General features: G+C 48.3%; 1 protein-coding gene across 3 annotated transcripts in view; it reads right to left on the minus strand.

Moving 5' to 3' along the window:
• Nucleotides 1–27,204, minus strand: part of CACNA1H (calcium voltage-gated channel subunit alpha1 H) — a 156,835-nt gene that overhangs the window by 123,335 nt on the left and 6,296 nt on the right. For all 3 annotated transcript variants that reach the window (XM_048495554.1, XM_048495555.1, XM_048495553.1), the window contains exons 2-3: nucleotides 21,230–21,389; nucleotides 17,931–18,222 (exon numbers count right to left, since the gene is read on the minus strand). In XM_048495554.1, coding sequence (XP_048351511.1) covers nucleotides 17,931–18,222; nucleotides 21,230–21,389 — 452 coding nt within the window. The remainder of the gene's footprint in view (nucleotides 1–17,930; nucleotides 18,223–21,229; nucleotides 21,390–27,204) is intronic.

A 27,204-nucleotide genomic window follows, 5' to 3' on the forward strand; every position in this document is an offset into this window, starting at 1 on the left:
GAGGTGGTTCCAGTGGTGGGATCCAAAAATTTTAGTAACAGGTTCCCATGGGGGTGGGATTCAAACAGTGGCGTAGCGCCAATGGGGCTGGGCAGGGCACGACGGGGCATGGCCGGGCATTCCAGGGGCGTGGCATTAATAATTTCTCTGTTACTATAAAAAAACTCTTACTGTAAAAAAAAAGTTCCCAATTTCCAGCTGGTATCTTTCTGTCCATAATTTAAACTCATTATAGCAAGTGCTATCGGCTACTGGCAACAGAAACAACTACTTCTCCTCTAATTGACTGCCTGTCAAATACTTAATACTTTCAAATACTTAATTTTGTTTCTAGAAATCAAATGAAGGATACTTTCCTTAAACAAGGAACTTTGCCATAGTTCTAAAACATGTTTTTAAAACAGCCCAACAGGGAGAATTATCCCATTTTCCACCTTTGCTAACCAGCCACATAAGAAACAACAGGACTTTATGATTTTTGGACCTAATGGAATTTCTAAGGGAAAAGCAGACCCAATTAGTAACCCCCTCTCTGCACACACAAATAATTAGTAACCCACTCTCGGGAACTGGTGAGAACCTGCTGGATCCCACCTCTGGGTGGTTCCCTGCTTCTGGGTAGGGGCCTGAAACTTACTTGGCGGTCTCCCATCCAAGGACTAGCCAGGGCTGACCCTTCTTTGCTTCTGAGATCTGATGAGATTAGTATAGCTCAGGGTTAACCAGATCAGGGCTCTGTGTGGATCTAGGCCACAGCACAACAGAAGAAAGAACTTCCATTTCTCTTTCCCGCACTGTTTTCCCAACTTGAGGTAGTTCTGGTGGTGGGTGGACAGTGCTATCTAGTCACAGCTGATTTGTGGCAACCTCGTAGGGTTTTCAGGCAAGGAAACTTTGGAGGTGGTTTGGCATTGCCTGCCTCCACATGGGGCGAGAGAGTTCTGAGAGGACTGTGACTGGTCCAAGGTCACCCAGCAGACCTCATGTGGGGGAGCAGGGAATCGAACCCGGTTCTCCAGATTAGAGTTTGCTGCTTATGTGGAGGCAATACAAATATTACAGTTTCTCTGATCGTGTTTATTTATTTTTTATTTATTTATTGTTTAGTTTTCTATACCGCCCTATCCCCGGAGGGCTCTGGGCGGTGTACAACAGAAGATTCAACAAGGAAATTATAATAACATAAGCACTATCCATTCAGTAAACTACAGTAAACTACTTAAACCCTTTAAAAACAGTTAATACAGTAGATTAAAGTAAAGGCGCCCAGCGGAACCCAAATGTTGCCATAGCTTTGCAGACAACAACAAAAAAGAAGACACCTCCATGGGGAATCTCTACGGAGAATCTCCTGGAGCACACAAAATGGTGGAAGACATGAAAGTAAGAGGTTTGGGCTGGGGCAATAAAACATTTCTGCCGGCTGGAGTTCACTCAGCAGGCAGCAATTGTCTTTGAAAAACCCTAGCTGAGAGAAATATAACAGACTGAACTCGTTTTGGGGAAGAGAGCTGTGCGAAACTCTTCCCCCAAATGCTTTATATACTGCCTTAAAGATGTTATATTTGTGCCTTGCCAAATACATCACAATGGCCAACCTGTTTCTCTGGAGGTCCAACGACAGGTGAGAGAGGCTGAGGCCTTCCTCTGAGAAGAACCTCACAAGAGCCCTTCTAGATTAGACCAGGGGAAGTCCATCTAGTCCAGCATCCCATCGCAAACAGAGGCCAACAACTTCCCCTGAAGGGCTTAGAAGCTGAGAACTTTCCATGAGAGGAACCACAGAAAAGGCCCTTTGGATTAGACCAGTGGAGGTCCACCTAGTCCAGCATCCCATCTCACACAGAGGCCAACTAGTTCCCTTGAAGGTTCAACAACAGAGCATAGAGGCTGAGAACTTTCCCTGAGAAGAACCTCAGAAGAGCTCTTCTGGATAGCACCAGTGGAAGTCCATCTGGTCCAGCATCCCATCTCATACAGAGGCCAACCAGTTCCTCTGTAGGGCCAACAACAGGGCACAGGGGCCAGGGTTTTCCTTCCCTTGATGTTGCCTCCTGATATAGGGATTCAGAGATTTCTACGTCCGAATGCACAGGTTCCCTTTAGCCTCCTTCATGCCCGTGGGTGAGATTCTTTGCAGTTTCCTGCTGAGCACTGCTGAAGGCAGAATATTATCGGGAGGCAGAATACTTTCTTAACTGATTCACACCCAGCAAACCACGAAACAGCCCAAGTCGCCAGCTACTTCCCCAACAGCAGGCCCCCTCACTGCTGGCACAAACAGAGCTGATCGGCGCCAGAATAAATCGTCCCTCATTACATATTCATGAGGCTAGATTTATCATGCTAATTAGCCGAGGGCTCGCTGCATCATGCAAGGAACGGTCGCTTCACTGTTTTCGGGCTGGCGTGAGAAGAGCCCAAGATGGCAGAGAGGGGAGAGGAGAGGATCGGAAAAGCAAAAGGCCAGCAGGGCAAATGAAGCGCTCCGCCCTTCCACATCTGGAGGGTCTTGGGGTCCCAGCTGAGAGCCAAATGAATGCTAATTGGAAAGATGGAGGGTGCTGTGGAATGGGCAGCCATTAATGTACCTCCACAGGCCAAAGGCCACAACCGCTCAGAGATGACAGCAGAGATGAACACATGAAGCCGCCCAATTTGGAATAAGACCGTTGGCTCATCAAAATCACCATTGTCTACTTAACCTGGCTGTGTCTCCCCAACGCCTCAGGCTAAGATCTTTCACATCACCTCTGTGAAAGAGCCAGCGTGGTGTAGTGGTTAAGAGCAAGTGCACTCTAATCTGGGGAACCGGGTTTGATTCCCCGCTCTGCCACTTCAGCTGTGGAAGCTTATCTGGTGAACTAGATAACCCATGCCAGCTGGGTGACCTTAGGCTAGTCAAAGTTCGTCAGAGCTCTCTCAGCCCCACCAACCTCACAGGGTGTTTGTTGTGGGGAAGAAGGGAAAGGAGATTGTAAGCCCCCTTGAGTCTCCTTACAGGGGAGAAAAGGGGGATATAAACCCGACTCCTCCGACTCCTCCTCCGACTCCTCTTCTTCTTCTTCATCATCATCATCATCTTCATCTTCTTCTTCTTCCTCTATTATTATTATTACAGAGCGTTGCATCATAAACTGGCTCAGGATAGGAAAGTTCATATATGCACATGGTGCCAACTCTAGCAAAGACTAGACATAGGGGGATATAAAGCCTAGGACAGTGGTGCCGAACCTTTTCGAGACCGAGTGCCCAAATTGCAACCCAAAACCCACTTATTTATCTCAAAGTGCCAACATGGCAATTTAACCTGAATACTGAGGTTTTAGTTTAGAAAAAACAGTTTGCTCTGAGGCGCGCGTTACTCGGGAGTAAGCTTGGTGAAGCAACCGTACAACTCTTCGAATGGGTGAATCACGACCCTAGGAGGGTTTACTCAGAAGCAAGGCCAGCCTAGATGTGTGTGGGGGGGCGATTTTCCACTCCCCCCACATGACGAACTTTGTGCACGCGTGCCCACAGAGAAGGCTCTGAGTGCCATCTCTGGCACACGTGCCATAGGATTGCCACCACTGGCCTAGGACATACGGGGATAGATGTGTGCTCTCCGGTGCCTTCAAGACCCGCACCAAAGTCCTAGGCATGGAGCATGAATGTATTTTTGGGGCCCGAGACACCAAAATGGCAGCACAAAGGAAGTGGGTTCATTTGAAATACGAGCATGCAGGGTGGAATCAGGCAGCCATACAGCAATGCCCAACAGAGCCATTATGTATTTTTTTTTAAATTAAATTACCTTTCCTTCAGACCATTTTCCTTATGTCAATTTTTGTGTTACGGATCGTAGAATTTGTATATAGAGCTCTGGAAGTTTTAACTGCCTTTATTTCATTTGTAAGCCTGGTCAATGACTCTATATGATAAGCAAACAAACAGAAGGGTCGGTTCTTCTCCTAGAAATATGCCCTGTTTCCCGAAGCCATTTTTTTTGTCTAAGAAGACATCTTCACTGACGAATTAATCAAGTCATATCACAGACACCTTTCATTTGCTACCGGCAAGGTGGGAATCCTCCACAGAGGCCTGCCCCCCCCGTCGATATGGCGAACATGTCGGAGAGAGCTCCAGGCAGCCGTGGCAAGCAAGAGGCGTGACACGAATACCCAAAACGGGGGAAACAAAGTGTTTACCTCCTCGCAAGAGTCAGGGGAAAGATAAAAAGAGGGAGGGAGGGGAATATTTTGGAATAATATGTTGTATTAAAGGATCTGTCAGTGCTGAAATTGAGAGTCTCTGGGCGTTATTTATTCGACTACACACCAATGACTCCAGAAATCTTCTCTGTCTTGAAAACTCCCTGTTGTTGGGAGTACAGGGGTTTAAATGACAAAACGCATCACATGGGACGGGGAAAATACCAAGGGGTACATCTGGTTGGAGGGTCCTGTGCGTTGAACTTTTTGGAAGTGGGGTAAAGCTGTGGTTTTTTACGTGGATGTAGCGCAACTGAAGGGTTCCTCTTTATTGATTTATTAGGTTTCTATCCCGCCCTTCAAACGCATCCCACGGTGGTTACGGCATCCAAAAATAATCGGTTTCAATAATAACGTCATCCTAACAGAAAAATCTCCAAAAACATACCCAAAAGCAATTAAGTGACACGAAAAAACCCAGCTCTCTCCCTAACCCCACAGCAAGTTCTGAAAAAACAACAGTGATGTGGAGGCAGATGGCATCTATCAGTCAAATGTCGGGACAAAAATGATGGTTTTAACCAGATGCCAAAAGATGTATAATGTTAGCATCTGTCGGTCCTCTAATGGGGATCTGCTGCCAGGCAAAGCAGATACGACTGACCTTCACAGGCCAACGATGCAACTTGGTAGAACATACCAAATCCTGCTGCAAGTCTGCAAGGAGGAAAGCGGATTTGTTATTTTAGAGTACTGTTAACTTCGCGCTCCAGATGTTCATGAATCTGCATAATTCTACCATCAGTCCCTCCCGCAACATGAGCATTACTGGCTATACTCGGCAAGGGCTGCGTGGAATTCGTGAAGTTCGCCGTGAACATCTGGAGGGCCGCTGAAGTTTGACACCTGTAATGTTTAGAGCCTGCCCATGAAGCGGTAGATGATTTTAGAGCCTTCCACTCTACATAAATCCTTTGAAATTTGGTGCTCGACCATCTCCACGACGGAACCGTTGCGCGTTGCTACGGCGAAGTTTGCACCTCTCACGCTGACTCGAATGTTGACGTTCTTAAGGAATTAGGATGAAGCATCTACCAGCATCCTATAGCCACCCGTGACTTTCAGGCCCCTTCTGCACATGCAGAATAATGCATTTTCAATCCATTTTCACAATTGGTTGTGGTGGGTTTCCCAGGCCGTGTGGCCGTGGTCTGGTAGATCTTGTTCCTAACGTTTCGCCTGCATCTGTGGCTGGCACCTTCAAGGGTGTATCAGAGAGAAAAGTTTGTTTCACACTGTGTCTAGTCACAGACTTCCCTCTGTGATACACCTCTGAAGATGCCAGCCACAGATGCAGGCGAAACGTTAGGAACAAGATCTACCAGACCACGGCCACACAGCCCGGAAAACCCACCAGAACCAGTTGAATCCGGCCGTGAAAGCTTTCGACAATACATGTTCACAATTGTTTGCAAGCGGATTTTGCTATTCCGCACAGTAAAATCCAGCCACAAAGTGGCTTGAAAGTGGATTGAAAGTGCATTATTCTGCATGTGCGGAAGGGGCCTCAGATTCACATGGATGCAATTAGGTTTCGTGCTTATGGCGTTTGGCTATTTGTCGCCCAGCTTTGGCCGGCTATCCAGCTTTTTTATTCACGTCCGCTGGATGCTAGCAGGTTTTAGTGTAAGTCAAACCTTGCAAGCAACCCTATGAGGGCATTTCCTGCCTAAGCCCAGGGCGAGAGATATTACACATAATAAACTGTACATATCCTTATTGCTATCTTTTATTATTATTTTATTATTATTGGCTATCTTTTTTACGACAGACTGTTGACCACCTCAGGGGTCTTTGGAGGGAAACACAGGATGTAAAGACCTAAAGCGCATGGTCAATAGAAGAGCTCTTTACGGGATCTGATCCTAGGTCCAGTTCCTTGTTCCCTTCTCCATCTTGGCGGTGCCTATTAGAAAGTTCACAGGTGGGGTACCGAGGTCAAATCCAGCCACTGTGGTTACTCCAGTGACTGGCATTCAGGTGTACTCTACTTCTAGTTGGTCGTCACAGTTAACAGCCAATGATTTATGGATCTCTCCTCCAACGATTTACCTAATCATTGAGAGTGTGCATATTAGACTCTTAGGAAATGAACTGAATATTGGGCTTTTGTTAATTGAACACATGTTGATTTACGGTAACTAGATAGAGGCAACATGATGCTCATCACAACAAGCGGTAACATGACCCTTTATCAACAAATTAATTGACTGGTCAGGACTGCAACTCTCAGCATGCACCGGCTCCCGCCTTTTTCCAAAAAGAGCGGGAAAACGAACTGAGAAGCTACATCCTACCGGAGCTTCAGAACCAATGAGAGACCAGGAGCGGGGGGAGGGGGAAAGCTGATTGGTTGCTGCCTGTTTTTGTAAACAGTATAAATACTGGAACTGAGGACAAAAATCCTCAGTTCCAGCATCCTGTAGCTAGGGCGACATAGTTCAATAAAGTTCGTTCCTTGTTATTAAGTCGACTTTGTTTGAGTGTGTTCAGCCTTACAACTGGGGCGTTTATTCGGCAGCATTAAGTTCATTTGCCTTTAAGGTGCTCCCAACCTCTATGTTATTTCGGATGTGGCGGATGAACCGGGCGCTAGAATGGCATTCACGGGCAGCCTTCATCTCTGTGCTCCCCACTCCAATCCCATGTTTACAGACACAAATGTGGCCAGCAGTGCTAGTGGTCTTCATGACAAGACATGAAATGGGGGGGGGGGGGTTGTTGTGTCGTAGATTGCAAATTGTCCTTGCAGGTTGGGGGCATGGGAACGGTTATCTGACTGTGGGTGCCAAGGAGTGGAGTGAAATTGGATGTCAGCCCTGCTCCAGTGCTAATTTGGAAAACTGTGGATTTTTTCTTTTTTAAAAAAAGTAAGAAACACATCCCATACGGATGTTGTCCGGATAGATCTATTAGCAGCCGTGTGCGTGGGTGGGTGTCTGTTCAGCGATCAAAAAGCTAACTGAGTAGCGTCCACTGGATGACACACAAATCTTTTCACAGCATTCAAGAGATAGCTCGGTGTCTTGTTTTCATAGCAACAACTGATGAACACTGGAATAGCAGAAGGTCATAAACGTTGTAACTCTGGACGGGAAGGGAATCTGCTACTGAGTCTAACCCACGCAACGTAGCTTCTGTTGCCCTCTTCAAGGGAAACCAGATAAGTAATTGCGCATGTTTGCACATAGTTATAGGGTTGCCAAGTAAGAGGAAGAGAGAACATGGAGGAGGAGGAGGAGAGGAGAAGGAGAAGGACAAGGACAAGGAGGAGAAGGAGAAGGAGAAGGAGAAGGAGAAGGAGAAGGAGAAGGAGAAGGAGAAGGAGAAGGAGAAGGAGAAGAAGAAGAAGAAGAAGAAGAAGAAGAAGAAGAAGAAGAAGAAGAAGAAGAAGAAGAAGAAGAAGAAGAAGAAGAAGAAGAAGAAGAAGAAGAAGAAGAAGAAGAAGAAGAAGAAGAAGAAGAAGAAGAAGAAGAGAAGAGCTGGATTTATATCCCCCTTTCTCACCTGTAGGAGACTCAAAGGGGCTTACAAACTCCTTTCCCTTCCCCCCGCTCAACAAACACCCTGTGAAGTAGGTGAGGCTGAGAGAGCTCCAAAGAACTGTGACTAGCCCAAGGTTTCTCAGGTGGCATGAGATGGAGTGCACAAGCTAATCTAGTTCGCCAGATAAGCCTCCACAGCTCAAGTGGCAGAGCGAGGAATGAAACCCGGTTCTCCAGATTAGAGTGCACCTGTTCTACACCTTGCTGGCTCTGTAGGAAAAAGGGACTCTTGGAGTTATGCAGATTGGTACTTAATCTCCCACAACAAAGAGGAGCCCTTCCTTTCCAGGGAAAGACAAAAGGAAGACATCTACCTTATTAGTTGGGTCATTAATCTAATGGGTTGAGGCATTAGCTTGACAGGCCAAGCTTGGGAGGGTCAGGCCTGCACCATTCTCAGCCTGACAGCTTTCATATCCACTCCAAGGTCACAGATGGCCCAGCCATTATCATCGCCCAAGGCTAAGGAGGTCTCCCCCTGCTCGCATGTAACTAGTCAATAGAGCTTAAACGTTCACTCTTATCTGCTTTCCTCCAAAGGCATGAACCAGTTTGTCCTAAACAATGCCTCTGTTCCCACCGTCCTTTCAAATGCTGATATTATGGGAATGCGAGGGTGGGGGGATTATGGGTTGAACCAGTCTGTAACTTACAGGTATATACCAAGACCAGAGAGCCAAACTTCAGTTTCGGCTATCTGAGCCTTGAGCTGACAGGGTTCTCGAGACCTTCTTGAATCTTGTTTGATGACCAAAGTAACAGACCCTAACAGGGAGTGCCTGAAAGGGGGAAAGCAGTTGATGGAATAACAGCTATAGAACAATGACAAGGCAAATGAGGTGGTCATTAGTGAGAGGTTAAAAGAAGAATCTTTGGGTTAATGCACCACTGGGCAGGAACGTTCAGGACAAACACATGAACCTGTCCTTTGTCTCCGCAGGGCTGGAGTTGGGGACGCTCACCAGGGCAGGGTTGTTGTGCTCTCTTAATCCTTTCAGGAAGGGAGTGAGATAGGTGCTTTGCATGGCAGATGTGGGCGAGGGTATGTCCAGGGAGTTTTTTTACGGGGTCGTTAGGGGGTACACTTAGCCAATGCAGAGAACGGGCTCCCCATTTTGCCACTGCACTGCTAAGCACCCGAAGGGTTGGCAGGATGGATAGAGACACCTCTGTCTTAAAAGCAGGGTTCCCCCAACCCACTGTGGGTCGGTCTGTTAACAACGGAGTCAGCACCGTCCTCCTCCTCCTTCTATAAGAAGCCCCCTCTCCCAACAAACATTGTTCAATATCTCTGGACTATTTATTGTATTTTGGAATGCCAATAAAGGCTATCATGACAAAAAAAATATCTCTGGACACCTCTGTGTCTGTGATATTATTCCACAAAGCATTGTTCTTCTACCAGAGCTAAGCACTGTTCATTAGGCCATTCCACTCCAAGACCAGGTAACTATAACCCCCAAGTCCTTAGGTATGGGCCTGCCACTTTCGCACCTTTTGCCGGAGGGGTGTTGGTTTGCTTTGGGAAAACGCACAAGGCTTCCTCACTCGATTAGGGCTACAGGAGGCCATTTTACGACCGGATCAAGTCACCATTTTGTGGTGGCTCCGCCCAGTAAGCTGACGTGTTATGAGTGGCTCCCAGAATCTGCGACAGAACCGACTGCATAGAACCGGCTCTGAATTTCGCGAGACCTTCTTGAATCTTGTTTGATGACCAAAGTAACAGACCCTAACAGGGAGTGCCTGTAATTGACATGCGACAGAACCGACTGCATAGAACCGGCTCTGAATTTCGCCTTGAACCTCAGCAAGAAAGGCAGCCGATAAACAAAGCAAACAAAGAAATTCAGCCGGAAAAATCAGCAATAGCAGAACACATGACAAACCAAGCTGGGAATAGAATATTATTGGAAAACACAGAAATCCTGGAACCCTCTGACATCCACTATGTCAGACTACACAGAGAAGCCACTGAAATCCACAAGGTATATAAAATAAAATAAAATAAAATAAAATAAAATAAAATAATAATAACAACAATAACAACAATAACAACAATAATAACAATAACAATAACAATAATAATAATAATAATAATAAGAAGAAGAAGAAGAAGAAGGAGGAGGAGGAGGAGGAGGAGGAGGAGGAGGAGGAGGAGGAGGAGGAGGAGGAGGAGGACGTGGACAATTTCAACAGAAAGAAAGCTGGATTTATATCCCCCTTTCTCTCCTATAAGGAGACTCAAAGGGGCTTACAAACTCCTTTCCCTTCCCCCCGCACAACAAACATCCTGTGAGGTGGGTGGGGCTGAGAGAGCTCCAAAGAACTGTGACTAGCCCAAGGTCACCCAGCTGGCATGAGATGGAGTGCACAAGCTAATCTAGTTCACCAGATAAGCCTCCACAGTTCAAATTTGATAACCAATCTGGAAAAACACCAGAATCAAGGCAGTGACTAATGAACACCACCCAGACAAAGGAGGTATCCAAGCAGTAAGCAGTCAAAGGGCTAGTGAACACCACCCAGAACGCCACCCGCCACTCTAGGTAGTAAGCAGTCAAAGGGATCAAAAGGCCAGGCGACTACAATGCAGATACCCTCACTAATTGATTATGCTGTCTCCATGGTTACTCACATGCTAAATGGGTGGATCCCACCCAACACATGCAAATCAAACTTGCTAATTGCACCCTTTACCCTTGTTAAAACAGGCAAATGGTTCTTTCTCCCACCCTGGACTTTCCACAGGTATATCTACTCCACTTGCTTTACTACCATCAGATCCTCTGAAGTCGCTGCATCGAACCCTTCTGAGTAATGTCTGACCCTGCAGACATCTTTTTTTGAGAGGGAGGGGGGAGGCAGGAAAAGTTCTTATATTCTCTTCCTAACATTAGACGTATTCCTTCTGCTTGCCTCATGATTCAGATCAAATTAGAAATTTGCTTAGGTGGACTGTTTATCACCCGTGGGCGGCGGGGCTCATAATTGCTGCTTCGGCGTTCGGTCGCTTCTTCGGAAACACACACGGTGATCGAGGGATCATCATATCTCACCGTTAATTTAGCCTCCCCTCCCCATCTCTTCTCTTTCATCCCATGATAAGCTAATTATCGTCCATAATTTGCCGTGGGATGAGCTGCTTTAATAGATCACATGCAAGAGTCGGGCTGTTACACTGTCAACAGAGAGAAGACACGTAAATCAGATGCAGTGGTTGCTCCAGAGACTTGGTTCTTCAACCACCATCCAGCTGTCTTTGCAGGTGTGGGGCACAGCTGAGGGAAGTTCCAGTGGCAGAACATCTGTGGAACAACCTTGGTTTGATACCCCCAGCGTCCCCCGGTTAAGGAGCTCAGGGAGCAGCAGCAGTAGGAGAGTTTGGATTTATACCTCGCTTTTCTCAACAGAAAGGAGTCTCAAAGTGGCTTACAAACTCCTTCCCTTCTTCTCTCCACAACACACACCTTGTGAGGTAGGTGGGGCTGAGAGAGGGTGCTTCCGCACATGCAGAATAATGCACTTTCAATCCACTTTCACAATTGTTTGCAAGCAGATTTTCCTATTTCGCACAGTAAAATCCAGCTGCAAAGTGCACTGAAAGTGAACTGAAAGTGCATTCTTCTGCATGTGCGGAAGGGGCTGCAAAGTGGATTGAAAGTGCACTCTTCTGCGTGGAAGGGGCCAGAGACCTCATTTTACCAACCTCAGAAAGATGGAAAGCAGACTCCACCTGGCATTGGCTGAGTTCTGACACAGTGTTCTGAGAGAACTGTGACTGGCCCGAGGTCACCCAGCAGGCTTCACGTGGAGGAGTGGAGAAACAAACCCGGTTCTCCAGATTAGAATCCGCTGCTCTTAGCCACTACCCCACACTGGCTGTCTTGCTGACACTGCAGAACTCCCTGAGGACTTTGTATCGCTGCCGTTCTACTGAGAGAAAGCTAGGCCCCAGCTACGCCTCTGCGATGCTCGCACCAGGCCCTTTGGTTCTCCCGCACTGCCTCGCATCACCTGCTGCGCTTGCCTGCCATCTCCGGCTGGCCTCTCTCTATCGAACCGCAATAGCCCTTCATGGCTGACGTTTGTCTCAGTCACAACCACCTACTGACTTGGCCTCCGCCAAACTGTGTTGTGTAGCAGTGCGTTGTTAGCTAGTCTTACAGCCCCTGCTGAGCCTTCAGGTTCCCCTCGATGCGGGAGAGAGCCACCGTCCCCTTTGGGTTCTGACGTGGGCATGAGACTTGCTCGCCTGCGATGCCATCCCTTCCGACTCTCCTTGTAAAACCCAAGGCGATGTCCGGCCTTGTAAACAAACCGCTTCTGGTTAATTCCCAAACAACAGCCGCACAGCCAACTTGCATGAATGTTGTTGAAAGCCGCTACAAAAACAGAGGGTTTTATCAGAGGTCCCTCCTGCGCAGGCAACACAAGCGGGTTAAATGAACCTGTGTTGCCTGTCCCGCCGTTTGCACGGCGGGGGCGGGGGCCACCCGGCATTGCTGGGAGCATGGTGTTAGGATATGAGGATGTTCCTCTATGAAATGGGCATCAGAGAATCCCCCTGTCGAGAATCCCCCCCCCCCCCATAAACATGCCAGCACACAGGGCTGGAGCGAGGGGGAATGGCGCCTGGGGCACATGTGCACCTTGCGCCCCTGCCGCTGCCTGCCGTGCCACACCCTAAAATGCCCCCCCCACCCCAGCACCAGCGCACGCCCGGTGGGTCCCCCCTGCCCCCTTGGTGCTATGCCACTGCCAGCACAACAAGGCATCTGCCTAGAGAATCCACCCTAACCGTGGAAGGAAAGGAGGGAAATCGAGCGCTTCCTGTTCGCTGTCGTTTGTATAGGCAAGCGGAAAGAGTGTGAAACCTGGGTTAAAGGGGGAACGTTGCTAATTTAGCCCAGGTTCAGCAAAATAAAATGGGTTAGAAGCATTTAGGGAGGGGGTCCCCAGTTCTATAGGAACTTCTCCCCCGTGATGCTTTTTCACACCCCTTAACCAGTTATATGACGCGGCTGGCCTCCACACGGGCCAGGGCCTTTACGGCTCTGGCACCGGCCTTGTGGAACACGCTACCACCAGCTGTCCGGGTCCTGCGGGACCTTGGAGAATTCCGCAGGGCCTGCAAGACCAAGCTATTCCACCGGGCCTTTGGAGAGTCCAGCAGCTGATAGTGCCTCCCCCCGCCCCGCTGTTTATTGAGTCCCTTAACATCATTGGGACCCATTTCTTTTCTGGGGAGGGCTGTATATGGGTTTCGTGGGTTCCTATGCTAGAACATAATTGTTTTAAATTATATGTTTTATATATGATTTTATGCTGTTCACCGCCCTGAGCCCTTCGGGGATAGGGCGGTATATTAAATTTAATAAATGAATGAATGAATGAATGAATAAATACATAAATAAATATATTCTGCCTGTGTGGAATCACCCATTGACTGAGAACTGCAAGGATATGTTTTGGAGTTGCTACTCTTGTTTTTCCAAGCCTGCCTTATTTTACCTCTAAGGCCACCCTATAACTTTAAATGTGGGTCAGCCAGCTTTGATTTGGCAGCGAGGGAGAAAATAAGTCTGCCCCTGTGCCCAATGGAATGAGACTATGAACCATACCAATGTATTTTGCACTCATTATTTGCTTATTGCATGTAGTATCCTGTTCTAATCTGCCTGCTTAGCCATGATTGTTTACCGCACTCTATGACATACCTTGTGTAATACGTCATGTTTTGTTTCAGATTTCTGAAACCCTAATTCCCTTACGTTGTTTACTAGACGCCTCATCCAATGAACTGTGCCTGGAGTCTCAGTGACAAAAGGGGGAGGTATAAATAAAGCAATTAAATAAAATTTAAAACCGCACAGACTTCAAAAGTCCCATTCATGGCAATCACTAGCGGAACAGTTAATAAAAATGAATGGGAATAGCGTTGAGACGATGAATGAATACCAAAACCAGAGAAAACACAAATGGGGGGGGCACTTATGGGGAGGGGAGGGAGTGGGAGGGGCAGTGGCAAAGCTTCAATGAGGGGCGCCGTGCCCTAGGAGTCATGTGGGGTTGGAAAAATCACCCCAAGACCCCCCCTCCCAGGGGCAGGGCTTGGGCGGGGTGTGGGCAGATAGGGGCAGGGGGCATGTGTGGGCATATCATGTCCCAGGTGCAGTTCTCTCTCCCTCCATTCCTGGGGTGGGGGCCCAGGATCTAGTCATGACCCACCCATCCTCGGGGGAGGGGGAGAGGGCCCAGCAATACCGTGTTTCCCCGAAAATAAGACAGGGTCTTATATTAATTTTTGCTCTAAAAAATACATTGGGGCTTATTTTCAGGGGTTGTCTTAATTTTTCCCCATGATTTTGCACCCCCCACATGACCAGATCAGTTGCGCCGGGGAATCTGTAACTAGGGTCTATTTTTGGGGTAGGGCTTATATTTCAAGCATCCTCCAAAAATCCCAAAAAATCATGCTAGGGCTTATTTTCGGGGTAGGTCTTATTTTCAGGGAAACAGAGCAGTACCTCTAATGCTTTCCCGCCTCTGCGTAGAAGTTCCTTCACACTAAGAGGAACTCAGCAGCCTGTGAGAGCTTGCCCTGTTGGGCAGCAGTCTAATCTACGCAGCACCAATGAGGATTTCTGTGCAGCTCCACAGCGTACAGGGAATGTGGGGGTGGGGAGCATAATCCCATTCTCCCTCTGTAGCCTGCTGAGGCCAACTCTGGTTTACAGACGCTGCAGCCGTGCTCAAAGTAACTCCTGGATTCCTCCAGAACCTAGAAGGTAAGTCCATTGTGCCCACGTGCACAGACAAAGATTGTTATTTTGGGAAGATTTAAATCTGCTGATGTAATTCTAAAAGTTTTCAGATTTTTCTGCAAACCGGGGTGGGGGGGTGGGGTGTCCCCTGTATTGGCAGAATTATCTGTTTTATGTTGGCGTGGCCCCACTTTGTAGATTTAAGTATCCGTTGATTAAGCCACATTTCACCATTAGAAATAAGAAGTCACGGCTGTCCCACGTGGAATAAACACGCAGCCTCATAGATACCACAGAATTCTCTGCAACGTGCCTGCAAGTGGTGGTTTTTCCGAAAGCTGTCAACATGAATCAAAGGGCAAAAAAAGGCCAAGTCACACAATCTTCAAAACAACCTGGCTGCCCAAACCCAGTGGCGTTCCTGCCTAGGGACAGGGGGTACCCTATGTCCCCGGGCGCCCCCCATTTGGTCACGTGGGGGGGGCGCCACCATTTCAGGGTCGTTTGTGTGATTTTTAATTTTTTAGTGTTTTTTACGCTTTGGACTGCAGGGGGCGCATTTTTAAGGCTAGCAACACCAAATTTTCAGGGTACCATCCAGAAGACTGTTCCGATGATAATACCCAGAGATGTTTATTCAGGGGAAGCAAAGCGCGGGACCCCTGGTGTTCTCATCCCCATTGCTTTCAATGGGAGTTACTAGGAGATGAGGGCTACCCATTTGAGGATCCATAGCTTTGGTCCCCCTGGTACTAACTTCACCAATCCTGGGTGGCATCATAAGAATATTGGCCAGGATGACAACCTGAAATTTTGGTGTCAGGCCTTGAAAGTACACCGCTCACAGGCAGCCCAAGACTAGTTGCTCCAAGATTATCAGTTTTGCAGTGACTTTGTTCCATTGGTGTTTCGGCCAATAGGGAATTTCTGAGTGTGTAGGCAGGTTGCACATTTTTGAAGATAGAGGCACCAGACCTCTCAAGGTATTTCAGGAGGCTCTCCTGGTAATAGCATCCAGACATAGAGACCTTAGCTTCTGAGGGTCCAATTTTTTTATAGGGCCTCAGCAGGCTTATTTTGTTTCCCCGTTCCTTCACACATTACGAAAGTTCGTGGGCTGAGTTCTCTCAGAACCTTCACTCAAAGCCTTCTCCCCCCCCCCACTCCAGAAGCAAAAGCTCACCAAGCTTGGATGTTATTACCCAAGACCTCTTTGAGCCACCTTGAAAGTCTGGTGTCTTCTATCTTCAAAAATGTGTAGTTAGTGCTTACACACTGAGTTTCCCCAGAATCTGCCAGGCTCTTCAGCAAGTTCTGTGGTGGGAAAACTTACTTTTACCACTATAGATGCCTCATTTGGCTTTTCGTGTCTTGCCCAGATGGCTCTGTGCAGAGGAGCCAATGGGAGGCACTGTGGCAGGGCCCTTGCTCTGCGTGGGGGCATTTCCTGCAGGGCTGCTGGTGTGAGTCTCCCGAAAGGAACCAAACCAAATTCTGCTAAAAATGCTGTGGCAACCAAGTTGAAGGTGAACCTGATGCCCACAGCATTCGGCCATCCCAGGCAAATCTTAGTGCCCCCCAACACCCAGAAAGCAAGACCACTACCACATTGCCTCCTGTTGAAACCTCTACCACAGCGCTAGCTAAGTATAACAGAAAGCCCCATTGAAGTCTATGGTGGGAAAAATAATGTTTCCCACCATAGAACTTGCTGGAAGAGCCTGGCAGATTCTGGGGAATTTCTGAGTGTGCAAGCACCGACCACACATTTTTGAAGATAGCGGCACCAGACTCTCAAGGTGGCTCCAAGAGTCCTTGGGTAATAGCATCTCAAGCTTGGTGAGCTTTGGTTTCCTGGAGTGGGGGGGGGGGGCGAAGCTGAGAAAGTTCTCAGAGAACTCAGCCCGCAGGCTTCAACTGCAGGAGCATGGAAACAAAATAAGCCTTTTGGGGGCCCATAAAATTGAACCCCCAGAAGCAAAGGTCTCTCTTTGCCCGGGATGCTGGCTGGCCAGGAGGGCTTCCCGGAGCCACCTTGAAAGTCTGGTGCCCCTATCTTCAAAAAAATGTGCAGCCTGCTCCTCAGAAATTCCCCATTGGCTGCTCGGATAAAAGTCACTGCAGAACAAAGAATCTTTGGGCAACTTCTTTGGGGTGCCTGTAAGGGGTGCATTTTTAAAGCTAGTGACACCAAAATTTCAGGGTATCATCTGGTAACTATTCTTATGATGTTACTCACTTAGTGAAGTTAGGTTCAGGGAACCAAAGTTATTGTTCCTCAAACAGGTAGCCCCCATCTCTCCTGTTGGGCCCCATTGAAAACAATGGGGATGGGGGCATTCCATTTGGGCGTCCATAACTTTGCTTCCCCTGAACCAAACATCACCAAACTTGGATGTGGTGTATCATCAGGGCAGTCTCTGGATGATGCCCTGAAATCATGGTGCTGTTAGTTTAAAAAATGCCCTCCCTGTATACCGAAAAACACCAAAAAAATACCCCCCCCCCCAAGCCCAAATAATCTTTGCATTCACATTTGTTCCTATTTGGGCAGGACACCCTTGGATACTTTTTGTCCACATGTGCCCAAATGTGCCCCGATTCCGGCTGAATCTGGTATTTGTTCCATCTGGAAATCTCCAACCCTCGCAAGTGATGTTGTTTCAGGGTGGAGGAGAATCCACTCCAAAACAGCATCACTTTCACTTGTGTCTTAATTGGGGACCCCAGATTCTCCCTTTAAGGTGGATTTAAAAAAGAAGAATCTGAGTTCCCCTTAGTTTAAACACCATTGAAAGTGATGCTGTTTGGGGGTGGATTCCACTGGAGGTGTTTCTTTGTGAGAGATGATGCTGATGATTTGTTTGCAAATGCTCGCTGGGGGTGACGGTGAGGGATTTACAAGCTTAATACCCACTCGAACAGGCTTGGAGTTGTTTTCTCAGGCTAACAACCTACCTCATAGGGTTGTTGTGATTAGGAAATTAGGAAAAGAGTTGGTGGGGAGAGAGCCATGTATGTTTTGCTGGGAGTGGGAGGTGTTTTGTGAGCTGGTGCAAAAAATAATTGTTTGTTCATGGTGAGGGAGGGTGGCCTTTACCAAGGCGCCAAACTCAGGTTTTGTCCCCGGGCTCCAGTTTGCCTAGGTTCGCCCCTGCCCAAACCTGTTCTTATTTTGCCTTGTTTGCCAATACCAAACACAGCACACAGAGCCCTCCGGGGACGGGGCGGTATATAAGCCTAAAGTATAAATAAATAAATAAATAAATAAACTTGAGGACTATTTTACTCAACAGAAGCAGGAGACGCATCTTTAAAAAGTCCTGGACATCGACACAAGAATGGGGGATAGAGAAGACCCTTACCTGAAAAATAGCTATCCAAGCATAGCCAATATTATCAAAATTAATAGCTCCATTGTGCGGGTTGAAATCCCCCGTCCTGCAGATGTTATAATACTGATTCCAGTTCACGCAGGCGTTTCGGTGGCTGAAATACGAGTCCATGCTCAAAGTACATTCCACCTTATGCTCTTTCCGGTTGGGGATGTTGGAACATTTCTGCATGCCATTGTCCCTGTGGGATGAACAAATGAAGGGATTGTCTTCCCCTACATCCGTCTGGTAATACGGCTTAAGGAAAGTCAAGTTGTATGTCCTGGAACGGGAAGAAGAAGAAGAAGAACAGGTGTTAACGGCCAATTACCCACCGAGTCACGCATCGAGACAAGAAAGAGAAAGCGTGTCAGGACAAGATTTCTTGCCCTGTGTGCTTCTGGTCCCGCCGCGTGCCAGAGCGCCAGCGGATAATCGCCCAATATCTTTATTTATTATTCTATCTGTTTAATCGCCATGGCACCTTTCCACCCATAAGTAGTCTGCAAGGTGGAGAACGTAAAAGCGTTGGAACGTTACAACAGAATTTAAAATAATATATAAAATAATTCAATGAAAGCAGAAAAACACATAAACACACGACACCAAAACCAGGGGGCAGGCCAATATCTGTTATTGGGGTGTGTGTGCCAATGTCTTGGTGCTCTATCCATAAAAGGTCTGATGGACGTGAATCCAAATTCAGTAGAACGGGAGTGAATTGTATGGGTGCAAAATCTGTGAAAGAGAGGTAGGCTGTGGGATTCTAGCTTGGTGTAGCAATGGCGTAGGAGGTTAAGAGCTCGTGTATCTAATCTGGAGGAACCGGGTTTGATTCCCAGCTCTGCCGCCTGAGCTGTGGAGGCTTCTCTGGGGAATTCAGATTAGCCTGTACACTCCCACACACGCCAGCTGGGTGACCTTGGGCTAGTCACAGCTTCTCGGAGCTCTCTCAGCTCCACCTACCTCACAGGGTGTTTGTTGTGAGGAGGGAAGGGCAAGGAGATTGTAAGCCCCTTTGAGTCTCCTATAGGAGAGAAAGGGGGGGGGGATATAAATCCAAACTCTTCTTCTTCTTCTTTGAGACTACTTACGGTTGAGAAAAGAAGAATATAAATCCAAACTCTTCTTCTTCTGCCCCAACCACAGGCAAGAACAAAGGACTATATTTATAGCCAAGGCTCGAGCTGAATTCATGGGAACATTACAACAGAATTCACAGCTCATTGGCAAGGAATGGTTTGAAAACTCCATTGTATCCGGAAAACTCACCGGCATTGGGCCGGCAGCTCTGAATCTCCTCAGTACACCATTCAAGAATGGAAATGCGGACTAATCCTTGGACTTCCTGCAGGCAAATCAGGTGCTCTGTGACTGAAATATGGGCCTTCCCAAAATAAAGCTGCTGTCTACTGTATCAGAGGCTCCATAAGTTGTCATGCCTTTGTCTATTTATTTACATTTTATTTTCTTGGATTTCTATCCCGCCCCATCCCTGAAGGGCTGCCCGATCCTTTTTCCCCCAACAGTGGCAATTGATCTTGGGACCTTTCTGTTTGCATAACAAACACTGTAATTAGAGAATTGATCTTTGCAGATGCTCAGAGAAGACAAGGTCTTCCCTGATCTAACTTTCCTCCCGATGGAGCATTTTTTTTAAAAAAATGCCAAACTGTGATGGATGAATTGATAAAAGGGTATGTAGAGCCCTACCCTGTGCTGCAACAATCAACCACAAAGAGATTGAAGAGAAGTTTCTCCTTCGATGAGAAAAAGCAGAGTTGGATTTATACCCGTTTTCCCTACTGCAAGGAGTCTCAAAGCAGCCATTCCCTTCCCCTCCCCAAAACATACACCTTGCGAGGTAGGTGCATCAGACCCAAGGTCACCCAGCAGGCTTCATGGGGAGAGGCAGGGCAATAAATTTTGGAGGAGCAGGAAACTGAGCCGGGTTCTCCAGGTTCAAGTTTGATGCTCATGTGGAGGAGCAGGGAATCGAACCGGGCTCTCCAGATGAGAGTCTGGAGATGAACAGGGCTTAGGGTCCAAGGCCTTCCTCCTCGTGCGGAGGAGGGAGGAATCAAACCTGGATCTCCAGATTAGAGTCCGTGACTTTTAACCACTATACCAGTGATGGCGAGCCTATGGCACGGGTGCCAGAGTTGGCACTCGGAGCCCTCTCTGTGGGCACGTGAACACAGAGTTCGTCATGTGGGGGTGGATAATCACCCCCCACACACACACACACACATCTAGGCCTGGGCCACTGAGCACAACGTGCACGCAGCGCGGTGAGCAGGGAGGACTCGGCTGGCGGGCCTGGTGCCTATGCTCTGGGTTCCTGCTGCCCGAGGGGTGGGTGGGCGCAGAGGTGTCAGAGATGCTAGAGAGGCACAGAGCGGTGCGCACGGGACTTGCTGGAGGCTTGAGAAGACTGGCCCCTGTTCGAGCGGGTGGGGCGGAGGAAGAGGGAGCCAACCGTTTTTTTCTAAACGAAAACCTCAGCATTCAGGTTAAATTGCCGGGTTGGCACTTTGTGATAAATAAGTGAGGTTTGGGTTGCAATTGAGGCACTCGGTCTCAAAAAGGTTTGCCATCACTGCACTATACCTTGCTGGCTCTCAGTTTAATGGCTACATCTAAGAGAAGAGCATTTCATAAATAAAAATTCCATTCTTCATTTAAAAAAAAACAACTGTAGAAGAAGGTGCCGGAGAGTTTCCAGGTCCCGTGGTGTGGATTCTTGTTTAAAGGCCGGGACTGCAACGGTTCACCAAGAACTGCAGCATACAATTGGGTGGAGAAGGTCCATACCAGGGGTAGGGAACCTGCGGCTCGAGAGCCGCATGCAGCTCTTCTGCCCTTGCACTGTGGCTCCACGAGCCGAGCCGCCGGCCCCATCCTTGCCCGCCCTGCAGGCAGCAGGGTGGGCGCAGCAACTGCCCACAGTTGGCTGAGCCGCGCCGCTGGCTTCCCCTCTCACCCGCCCCATTGGAGCGGGGCGGGCGCTTTCCCAGCGGCTGGCAAGGCCAAGCCGCCGGCTTCATCCTTGCCCACCCTGCAGGCAGCAGGGCAGGCACATCCATGCGCTTCTCAGAATGAGCGGAGTAAAAGGTAAAAAAAAACCCCTATATATATAGTGTTATCTTTATTTTAAATGTCAAAAATTATTTGTGGCTCCAAGTGTTTTCTTTTCCCGTGGAAAACGGGTCCAAATGGCTCTTTGACTGTTAAAGGTTCCCTACCCCTGGTCCATACCAATCAAGGGACGGGGAGGCTGGAAAACTTACATTTGAAAATGGGTATCTAGGAAGCATCTGTTCCTCAGCAGCCCGGCCCAGAGCTGCACCCCGACGATCCCAAAGATGAAAAAGACAAAGAAGCATAAGAGAAGAACGTTGCCTAACATAGGCAGAGTATCTAGCAGCAGGGTGACCAGTATGCGCATACCTGGGGAGAGAAGAGATGGAGAGAGGCATCAGGAAGCTGCCAGGCAGAGAACCTGAAGGGTTCGGCTGAGATGTCACCATCGTGGGTACATTTGGGATGTCACGTGGGCCCCTTCCGCACATGCAGAATTAATGCACTTTCAATCTACAATTGTTTGCAAGTGGATTTTGCTATTCTGCACAGCTGCAAAGTGGATTGAAAGTGGATTGAAAGTGCATTATTCTGCATCAGAGGTGGGATCCAGCAGGTTCTCACAGGTTCCCGAGAGTAGATTACTAATTATTTGTGTGTGCCGAGAGGGGGTTACTAATTGGTGATTTTGCCACGTGATTTTTGCCTTAGTTATGCCCCTCCTCTCAGCAGTAGCGTGCAGAACTTGAAGCAGTCTAGCAGGAGGTGCACCGGCGTGCGTGGCAGCCTGTGCCTGCGTGCATTCGTTTTCCATCCAAGGACCGGTACAGCAGCTGCATCCTTGCCACAGCCCCGCCCAGGAATGCCCCACCCCTGGAATGCCTGGCCACGCCCCCAGAATGCCCTGCTCAGCCCCATTGGCGCTACGCCACAGTGAATCCCACCACCATGGGAACATGTTACTAAAATTTTTGGATCCCACCACTGATTCTGCATATGCGGAAGGGGCCATGGAGAACATGAGAACATCAGCAAAGACTTGCTGGATCAGTGTGGGTCCACTGTCCAGCATCCCATCTCATACACTGGCCAACCAGTTCCTCTGGAGGTCCAACAACAGGGCTTAGGGTCCAAGGCCTTACCCTGATAAGAACCTCAGTTCATCAGATCCAGCATCCCGTCTCACACTGTGGCCAAATAGTTCATCTGGTGGACCAACCACAGGGCATAGAGGCTGAGACCTTCCCCCGGTGAGAACCTTAGAAGAGTCCTACTGGATCAGACCAGTGAGGTTCCATCTGGTCTAGCATCTGTTATCACACAGTGGCCAACCAGTTCCTCTGGAGGGCCAACAACAGGGCACAGGGGCTGAGGCCTTCCCCTGAGAAGAACCTCAGAAGAGCCCTGATGGATCAGACCAGTGAAGATCCATCTAATCCAGCATCCCATCTCACACAGTGGCCAACCAGGTCCTCCGGAGGTCCAACAACAGGGCACAGAGGCTGAGGCCTTCCATTGATGTTGCCACTGGGGTTTACAGGTTGACTGCCTCTGAACATGGAGGCTCCCTTGAGTCACCTTGGGTGGTAGCCACCGACAGATCTCCCCTCCATGAATCTGTCTAGTGCTCTTTGAAAGCCGTGTGTTCCTGTGGTCATCACTGCATCCTGTGGCAGTAAATTCCACATTTGATTATTGCCTTTCATCTGCCCTGAATCTCCTGCTCCTCACGTTCATTGGGTGCCGAATTCTAGTACGCTGGGAGAGACAGAAAACGTTTGCTTTGCACCCAGTCTCCACAACTGTACACACCTCTATCATGCCCCCCCTGCCCAGTAGCCTCTTTTCTAAAGTTGGCCTCGGCCATTAGAGGATTTGGGACTTTCCGCTGGCTCACGGGCACCTCTGGCACAGCTCTGCAGAAGAACGTCGGATGCAGATCCATATACACAGGCTGGGCATGAGGTCCCCACCCTGCATCAGACACAAGTTATGGGATCTTCTCTATGCTCACACATGCAGCACCAAATTAGGATCAGGGACATAGGGAATGACCTTCAGTTTCTCTTCCACAAGCTACTTTCCCAGTGTGAAGGAGTCCTCTTGTGTAAGTATATGTGCCATCAAGTCCAGAGGCGTTGCTAGGTCAAACTGTGCACAGGGTGAACTCTGCATTTTCTACCTCCCCGATGGGCCCCGTTCCGCCCCCCCCCCGCCCCCCGCCCCCCGCCCCACAGCTCCCCACTAACCTTAGTCCTTAATTTCAGGCTTAGTTTCAGGCTGAAAAGCGGCCTGTTCAGTTCAGGCTGTAAAAAGCCCAGTGGGAACTACACTACCCAGGAGACTTTGAGGCTCTCAAGGTCTCCTGGGTAGTGTAGTTCTCACCAGGGCCCATTTCAGCCTGAATGGAACAGGCCGCTTTTCAGCCTGAAACTAAGAGCTAAGGTAAGTGGGGGGGGGGGGCAAAGGGGTCGCAGGGGAAGGGGTGATTTTCCACCTCCCAGGCGTGACCCCAGAGTGTGGCACGCATCCCCCCGCCCCCTTGTAGCTTTGCCTATGATCAAGTCTCAACTGACTTGTGGCGAACCCATAGGGCAGTGGTGGAGAACCTATGGCACTCCCGATGTTCATGGACTACAATTCCCAATTGGCCATGCTGGCAGGGGCTGATGGGAATTGTAATCCATGAACATCTGGAGTGTCATAGGTTCGCCACCACGGCCATAGGGTTTTCAAGCAAGAGACTCTGGGAGGTGGTTTGCCATCGCCTGCCTTTGTATAGGGTTTTCTCTTCCCGGGAATCACAAAGCAGCTTACCATCCCTTTCCCTTCCTCTCCCCACAACAGACACCCGGTGAGGTAGGCGGGCCTAAGAGAGTTCGAAGAGAACTGGGACCAGCCCAAGGTGGGAAAACAAACCCGGTTCACCAGATTAGAGTCCACTGCTCATGAGGAGGAGTGGGGAATTGAACCCGGTTCTCCAGATGACAGTCCGCCATTCATAGGGAGAACAGGGGAATCGAACCTAATTCTCCAGATTTCACTGCTCTATTTGGTAAAACCCACACATCCCCTGGAATAGATGTTTATCGACGGATCAAATCGACTGGAAAAATGGAGGAGAGGGCAGATGTGGCCTCAGGGTGGGCAAGGAATGGAAAACCCCACACTTGGCTCAGCGTCATTGGTTTCAGCTTGCTACTGGACCATTTTAATACCCCAGTCTGGTCCCATCCAGAGCGCTGCTAACAATGAACCAAACAAGCAAACATAATTGGCTGCTCCCCAGCCAGGATGTTTTATGAAGCCAGCTGCAAGCGGTCAACACACAGCCAAGTCTTGTTGGCTAGCAGCCCTGTAGCACTTAATGCAATTATCAAGTGAGCTTTTCATTGCCTGCGGAACAACCGCCACTTGGCTCAATTAGCAGTGGACTTTGTCAGCAGGATGTTTCGCACAGCTCCCTTTGGGTAGGTGTCATCACTTGACTTGGCCAAGGCCATCACTTGCCTCGGTCATCATTTGCCATTGCTAAGGCCATCACTTGCCTTGCCCAAGGCCATAACCTGCTTCAGTCAAGACCCTCAGTTGCCTTGGCCAAGACCACAACTTGCCTTAGTCAGGACCATCACTTGCCTTGGACAAGACCATCACTTGCCTCAGTCAGGAGTGCTTTGATTGTGTGTTCCTGCATTGCAGGGGGTTGGACTTGATGGCCCTTGGGGTCTCTTCCAACTCTGTGATTCTATGATTTAAAGGTCATCACTTACCTTTGCTAAGACCATCACCTGCCTCAGTCAAGACCATTACTTGCCTCAGTCAAGGCTATCACTTGCCTCAGTCAAAACCATCATTTAGAATAATAGAACCATAGAATCATAGAGATGGAAGAGACCACAAGGGCCATCAAGTCCAACCTCCTGTAATGCAGGAACACATAATCAAAGCACTCCCGACATATGTTCATCCAGCCTCTGTTTAAAAACCTCCAAAGAAGGAGACTCCACAACTCTCCGAGACAGTGAATTCCACTGTCGAACAGTCTTGGTGGTCTGGAAGTTCTTCCTAATGTTTAGGTGGAATCGCTTGCCTTGGGCAAGGCCATAACTTGTCTCAGTCATGACCATCACTTGCCTTAGCCAAGAACACAGCTTACCTGGGTCAGGATCATCATTTGCCTCAGTCGGGAGTGCTTTGATTGTGTGTGTTCCTTCATGGCAGGGAGTTGGATTTGATGGCCCTTGGGGTCTCTTCCAACTATGTGATTCTATGATTCTAAGGGCATCACTTGCCCTGATCAAGACCATCACTTGCCTCAGTCAGGACCATCACTTGCCTTTGTCAAGATCATTACCTGCCTCGGTCAAGACCATCACGTGCCTCAGTCAAGGGCACAGGCTTGACCCACAACAAGCCCACACCTCCTCTGAGAGGCAGAGTGGGGTCATGATGTAATTTATAAGCAGCCGTAAGAGAGTAAGTGAATGTTTCAGCTCTGCCAGTGAACTGGGTGGGGGGAGGGGAGGGATCAGAAGGGATTACCAGAATGGCTGATGTTATCGGAAATTCATTATGCCCTCACCGCTGACATCCCCCCCGTTGCTCTGAGCTGCAGTTTGCCGCCAGAAAAGATTTACCAGTGGCGGAACTAAGCCCAGCGTCAAAGGGAAGGCAAATTCCAGTGGTTAAAAAACAGCAGTGCTAAACCTGCAATTGGTTTTAGATAAAATAAACTTTAGAACTTTAAATGATCAGGAAACACACACAATGGTATCTCCTAAGTAAATCACCATTTTGAATGTCTACACCCAAGATTATCGTCCCCCCCTGCCCATGACTGGTTACTTCCTCTCTCTTTCTTTACTCCCCTCTCTCCTCACCCTCCACCCAAAGCAGCCCCCTCCCCACCTACTTGGAGCACAGTCATGACTTCAAATTATTGTTCAGCCTTCAGGCACAGACCCTGTAAACTGGGAACCCACGGGCGTTTCTTTTTGAACCTGTGGACTGTTCTGGAATTTGGAAATAAAAAAATTGGAGTGGGTGCCACCAGGAATGGATGTTGAAGGGAAATCACAAAATGTTGAGATCACAGAAGCACAGATTCGTAGACCCAGAAGGGAACAACACTAGTCCAACCCACTGCCCAATGCAGGAAATACAGAACTACCTTCCTCAGTGACCTTCTATGCCAAGAAGATGGTGGAATCTTTCTTTTTTTAAAAAAGGCTCCCTAGCCAACCTGGCCTGGAGGACAATTTGGATCCTCCAGTTTCCCCTTCTTGAAGATGGGGACATTGACCCGCCGCCAGTCTTCTGACACCTAACCTATTCTCCAACAATTCTCAAAAATAACAAAGGCTCAACATTTCATTAGTGACTTCTTCTTGTACCCCTGAATGCTGATAAGTCCCAGCAGACTGGAGGAGAGCTAACGTTGTACCCATCTTCAAAAAGTGGGGGGAAAGAGGACCCAAACAACTACCGCCCAGTCAGCCTGACATCAATACCAGGAAAGATTCTAGAGCAGATCATTAAGGAGACAGTCTGTGAGCACTTGGAAGGGAATAATGTGATCTCTGAACATCAACATGGGTTTCTCAAAAACAAGTCATGCCAGATTAATCTTATCGCTTCTTTTGATAGAGTGACAAACTTGGTAGACGAAGGGAATGTTGTGGACATAGCATACCTTGATTTTAGTAAGGCCCCATGATATTCTTGTGACTAAGCTGGAAAGATGTGGACTTGACAATGCAACTGTTAGGTGGATTTGTAATTGGTTGACTGGCCGAACACAAAGAGTGCTCATCAATGGCTCATTTTCATCCTGGAGAGAAGTGACTAGTGGGGTGCCACAGGGTTCTGTCCTGGGCCCAGGGCTGTTCAATATTTTTATCAATGACTCAGATAATGAAATAGAGGGCATGTTAATCAAATTTGCGGATGATACCAAATTAGGAGGGGTAGCTAATGCCATGGAAGACAAGGGCAGGATTCAAAATGATCTGGACAGATTAGAAAGCTGGGCCAAAATGAACACAATGAATTTCAACAGAGATAAATGTAAGATTCTGCACTTAGGCAGAAAAAATTAAATGCACAGATATAGGATGAGTGACATCTGGCTTGACAACACTACATGCGAAAGGGATCTGGGAGTCTTAGTAGACCACAAACTGAA

Source organism: Sphaerodactylus townsendi, linkage group LG04 (genome assembly GCF_021028975.2).
Source record: "Sphaerodactylus townsendi isolate TG3544 linkage group LG04, MPM_Stown_v2.3, whole genome shotgun sequence".
Classification (NCBI taxonomy): domain Eukaryota; kingdom Metazoa; phylum Chordata; class Lepidosauria; order Squamata; family Sphaerodactylidae; genus Sphaerodactylus; species Sphaerodactylus townsendi.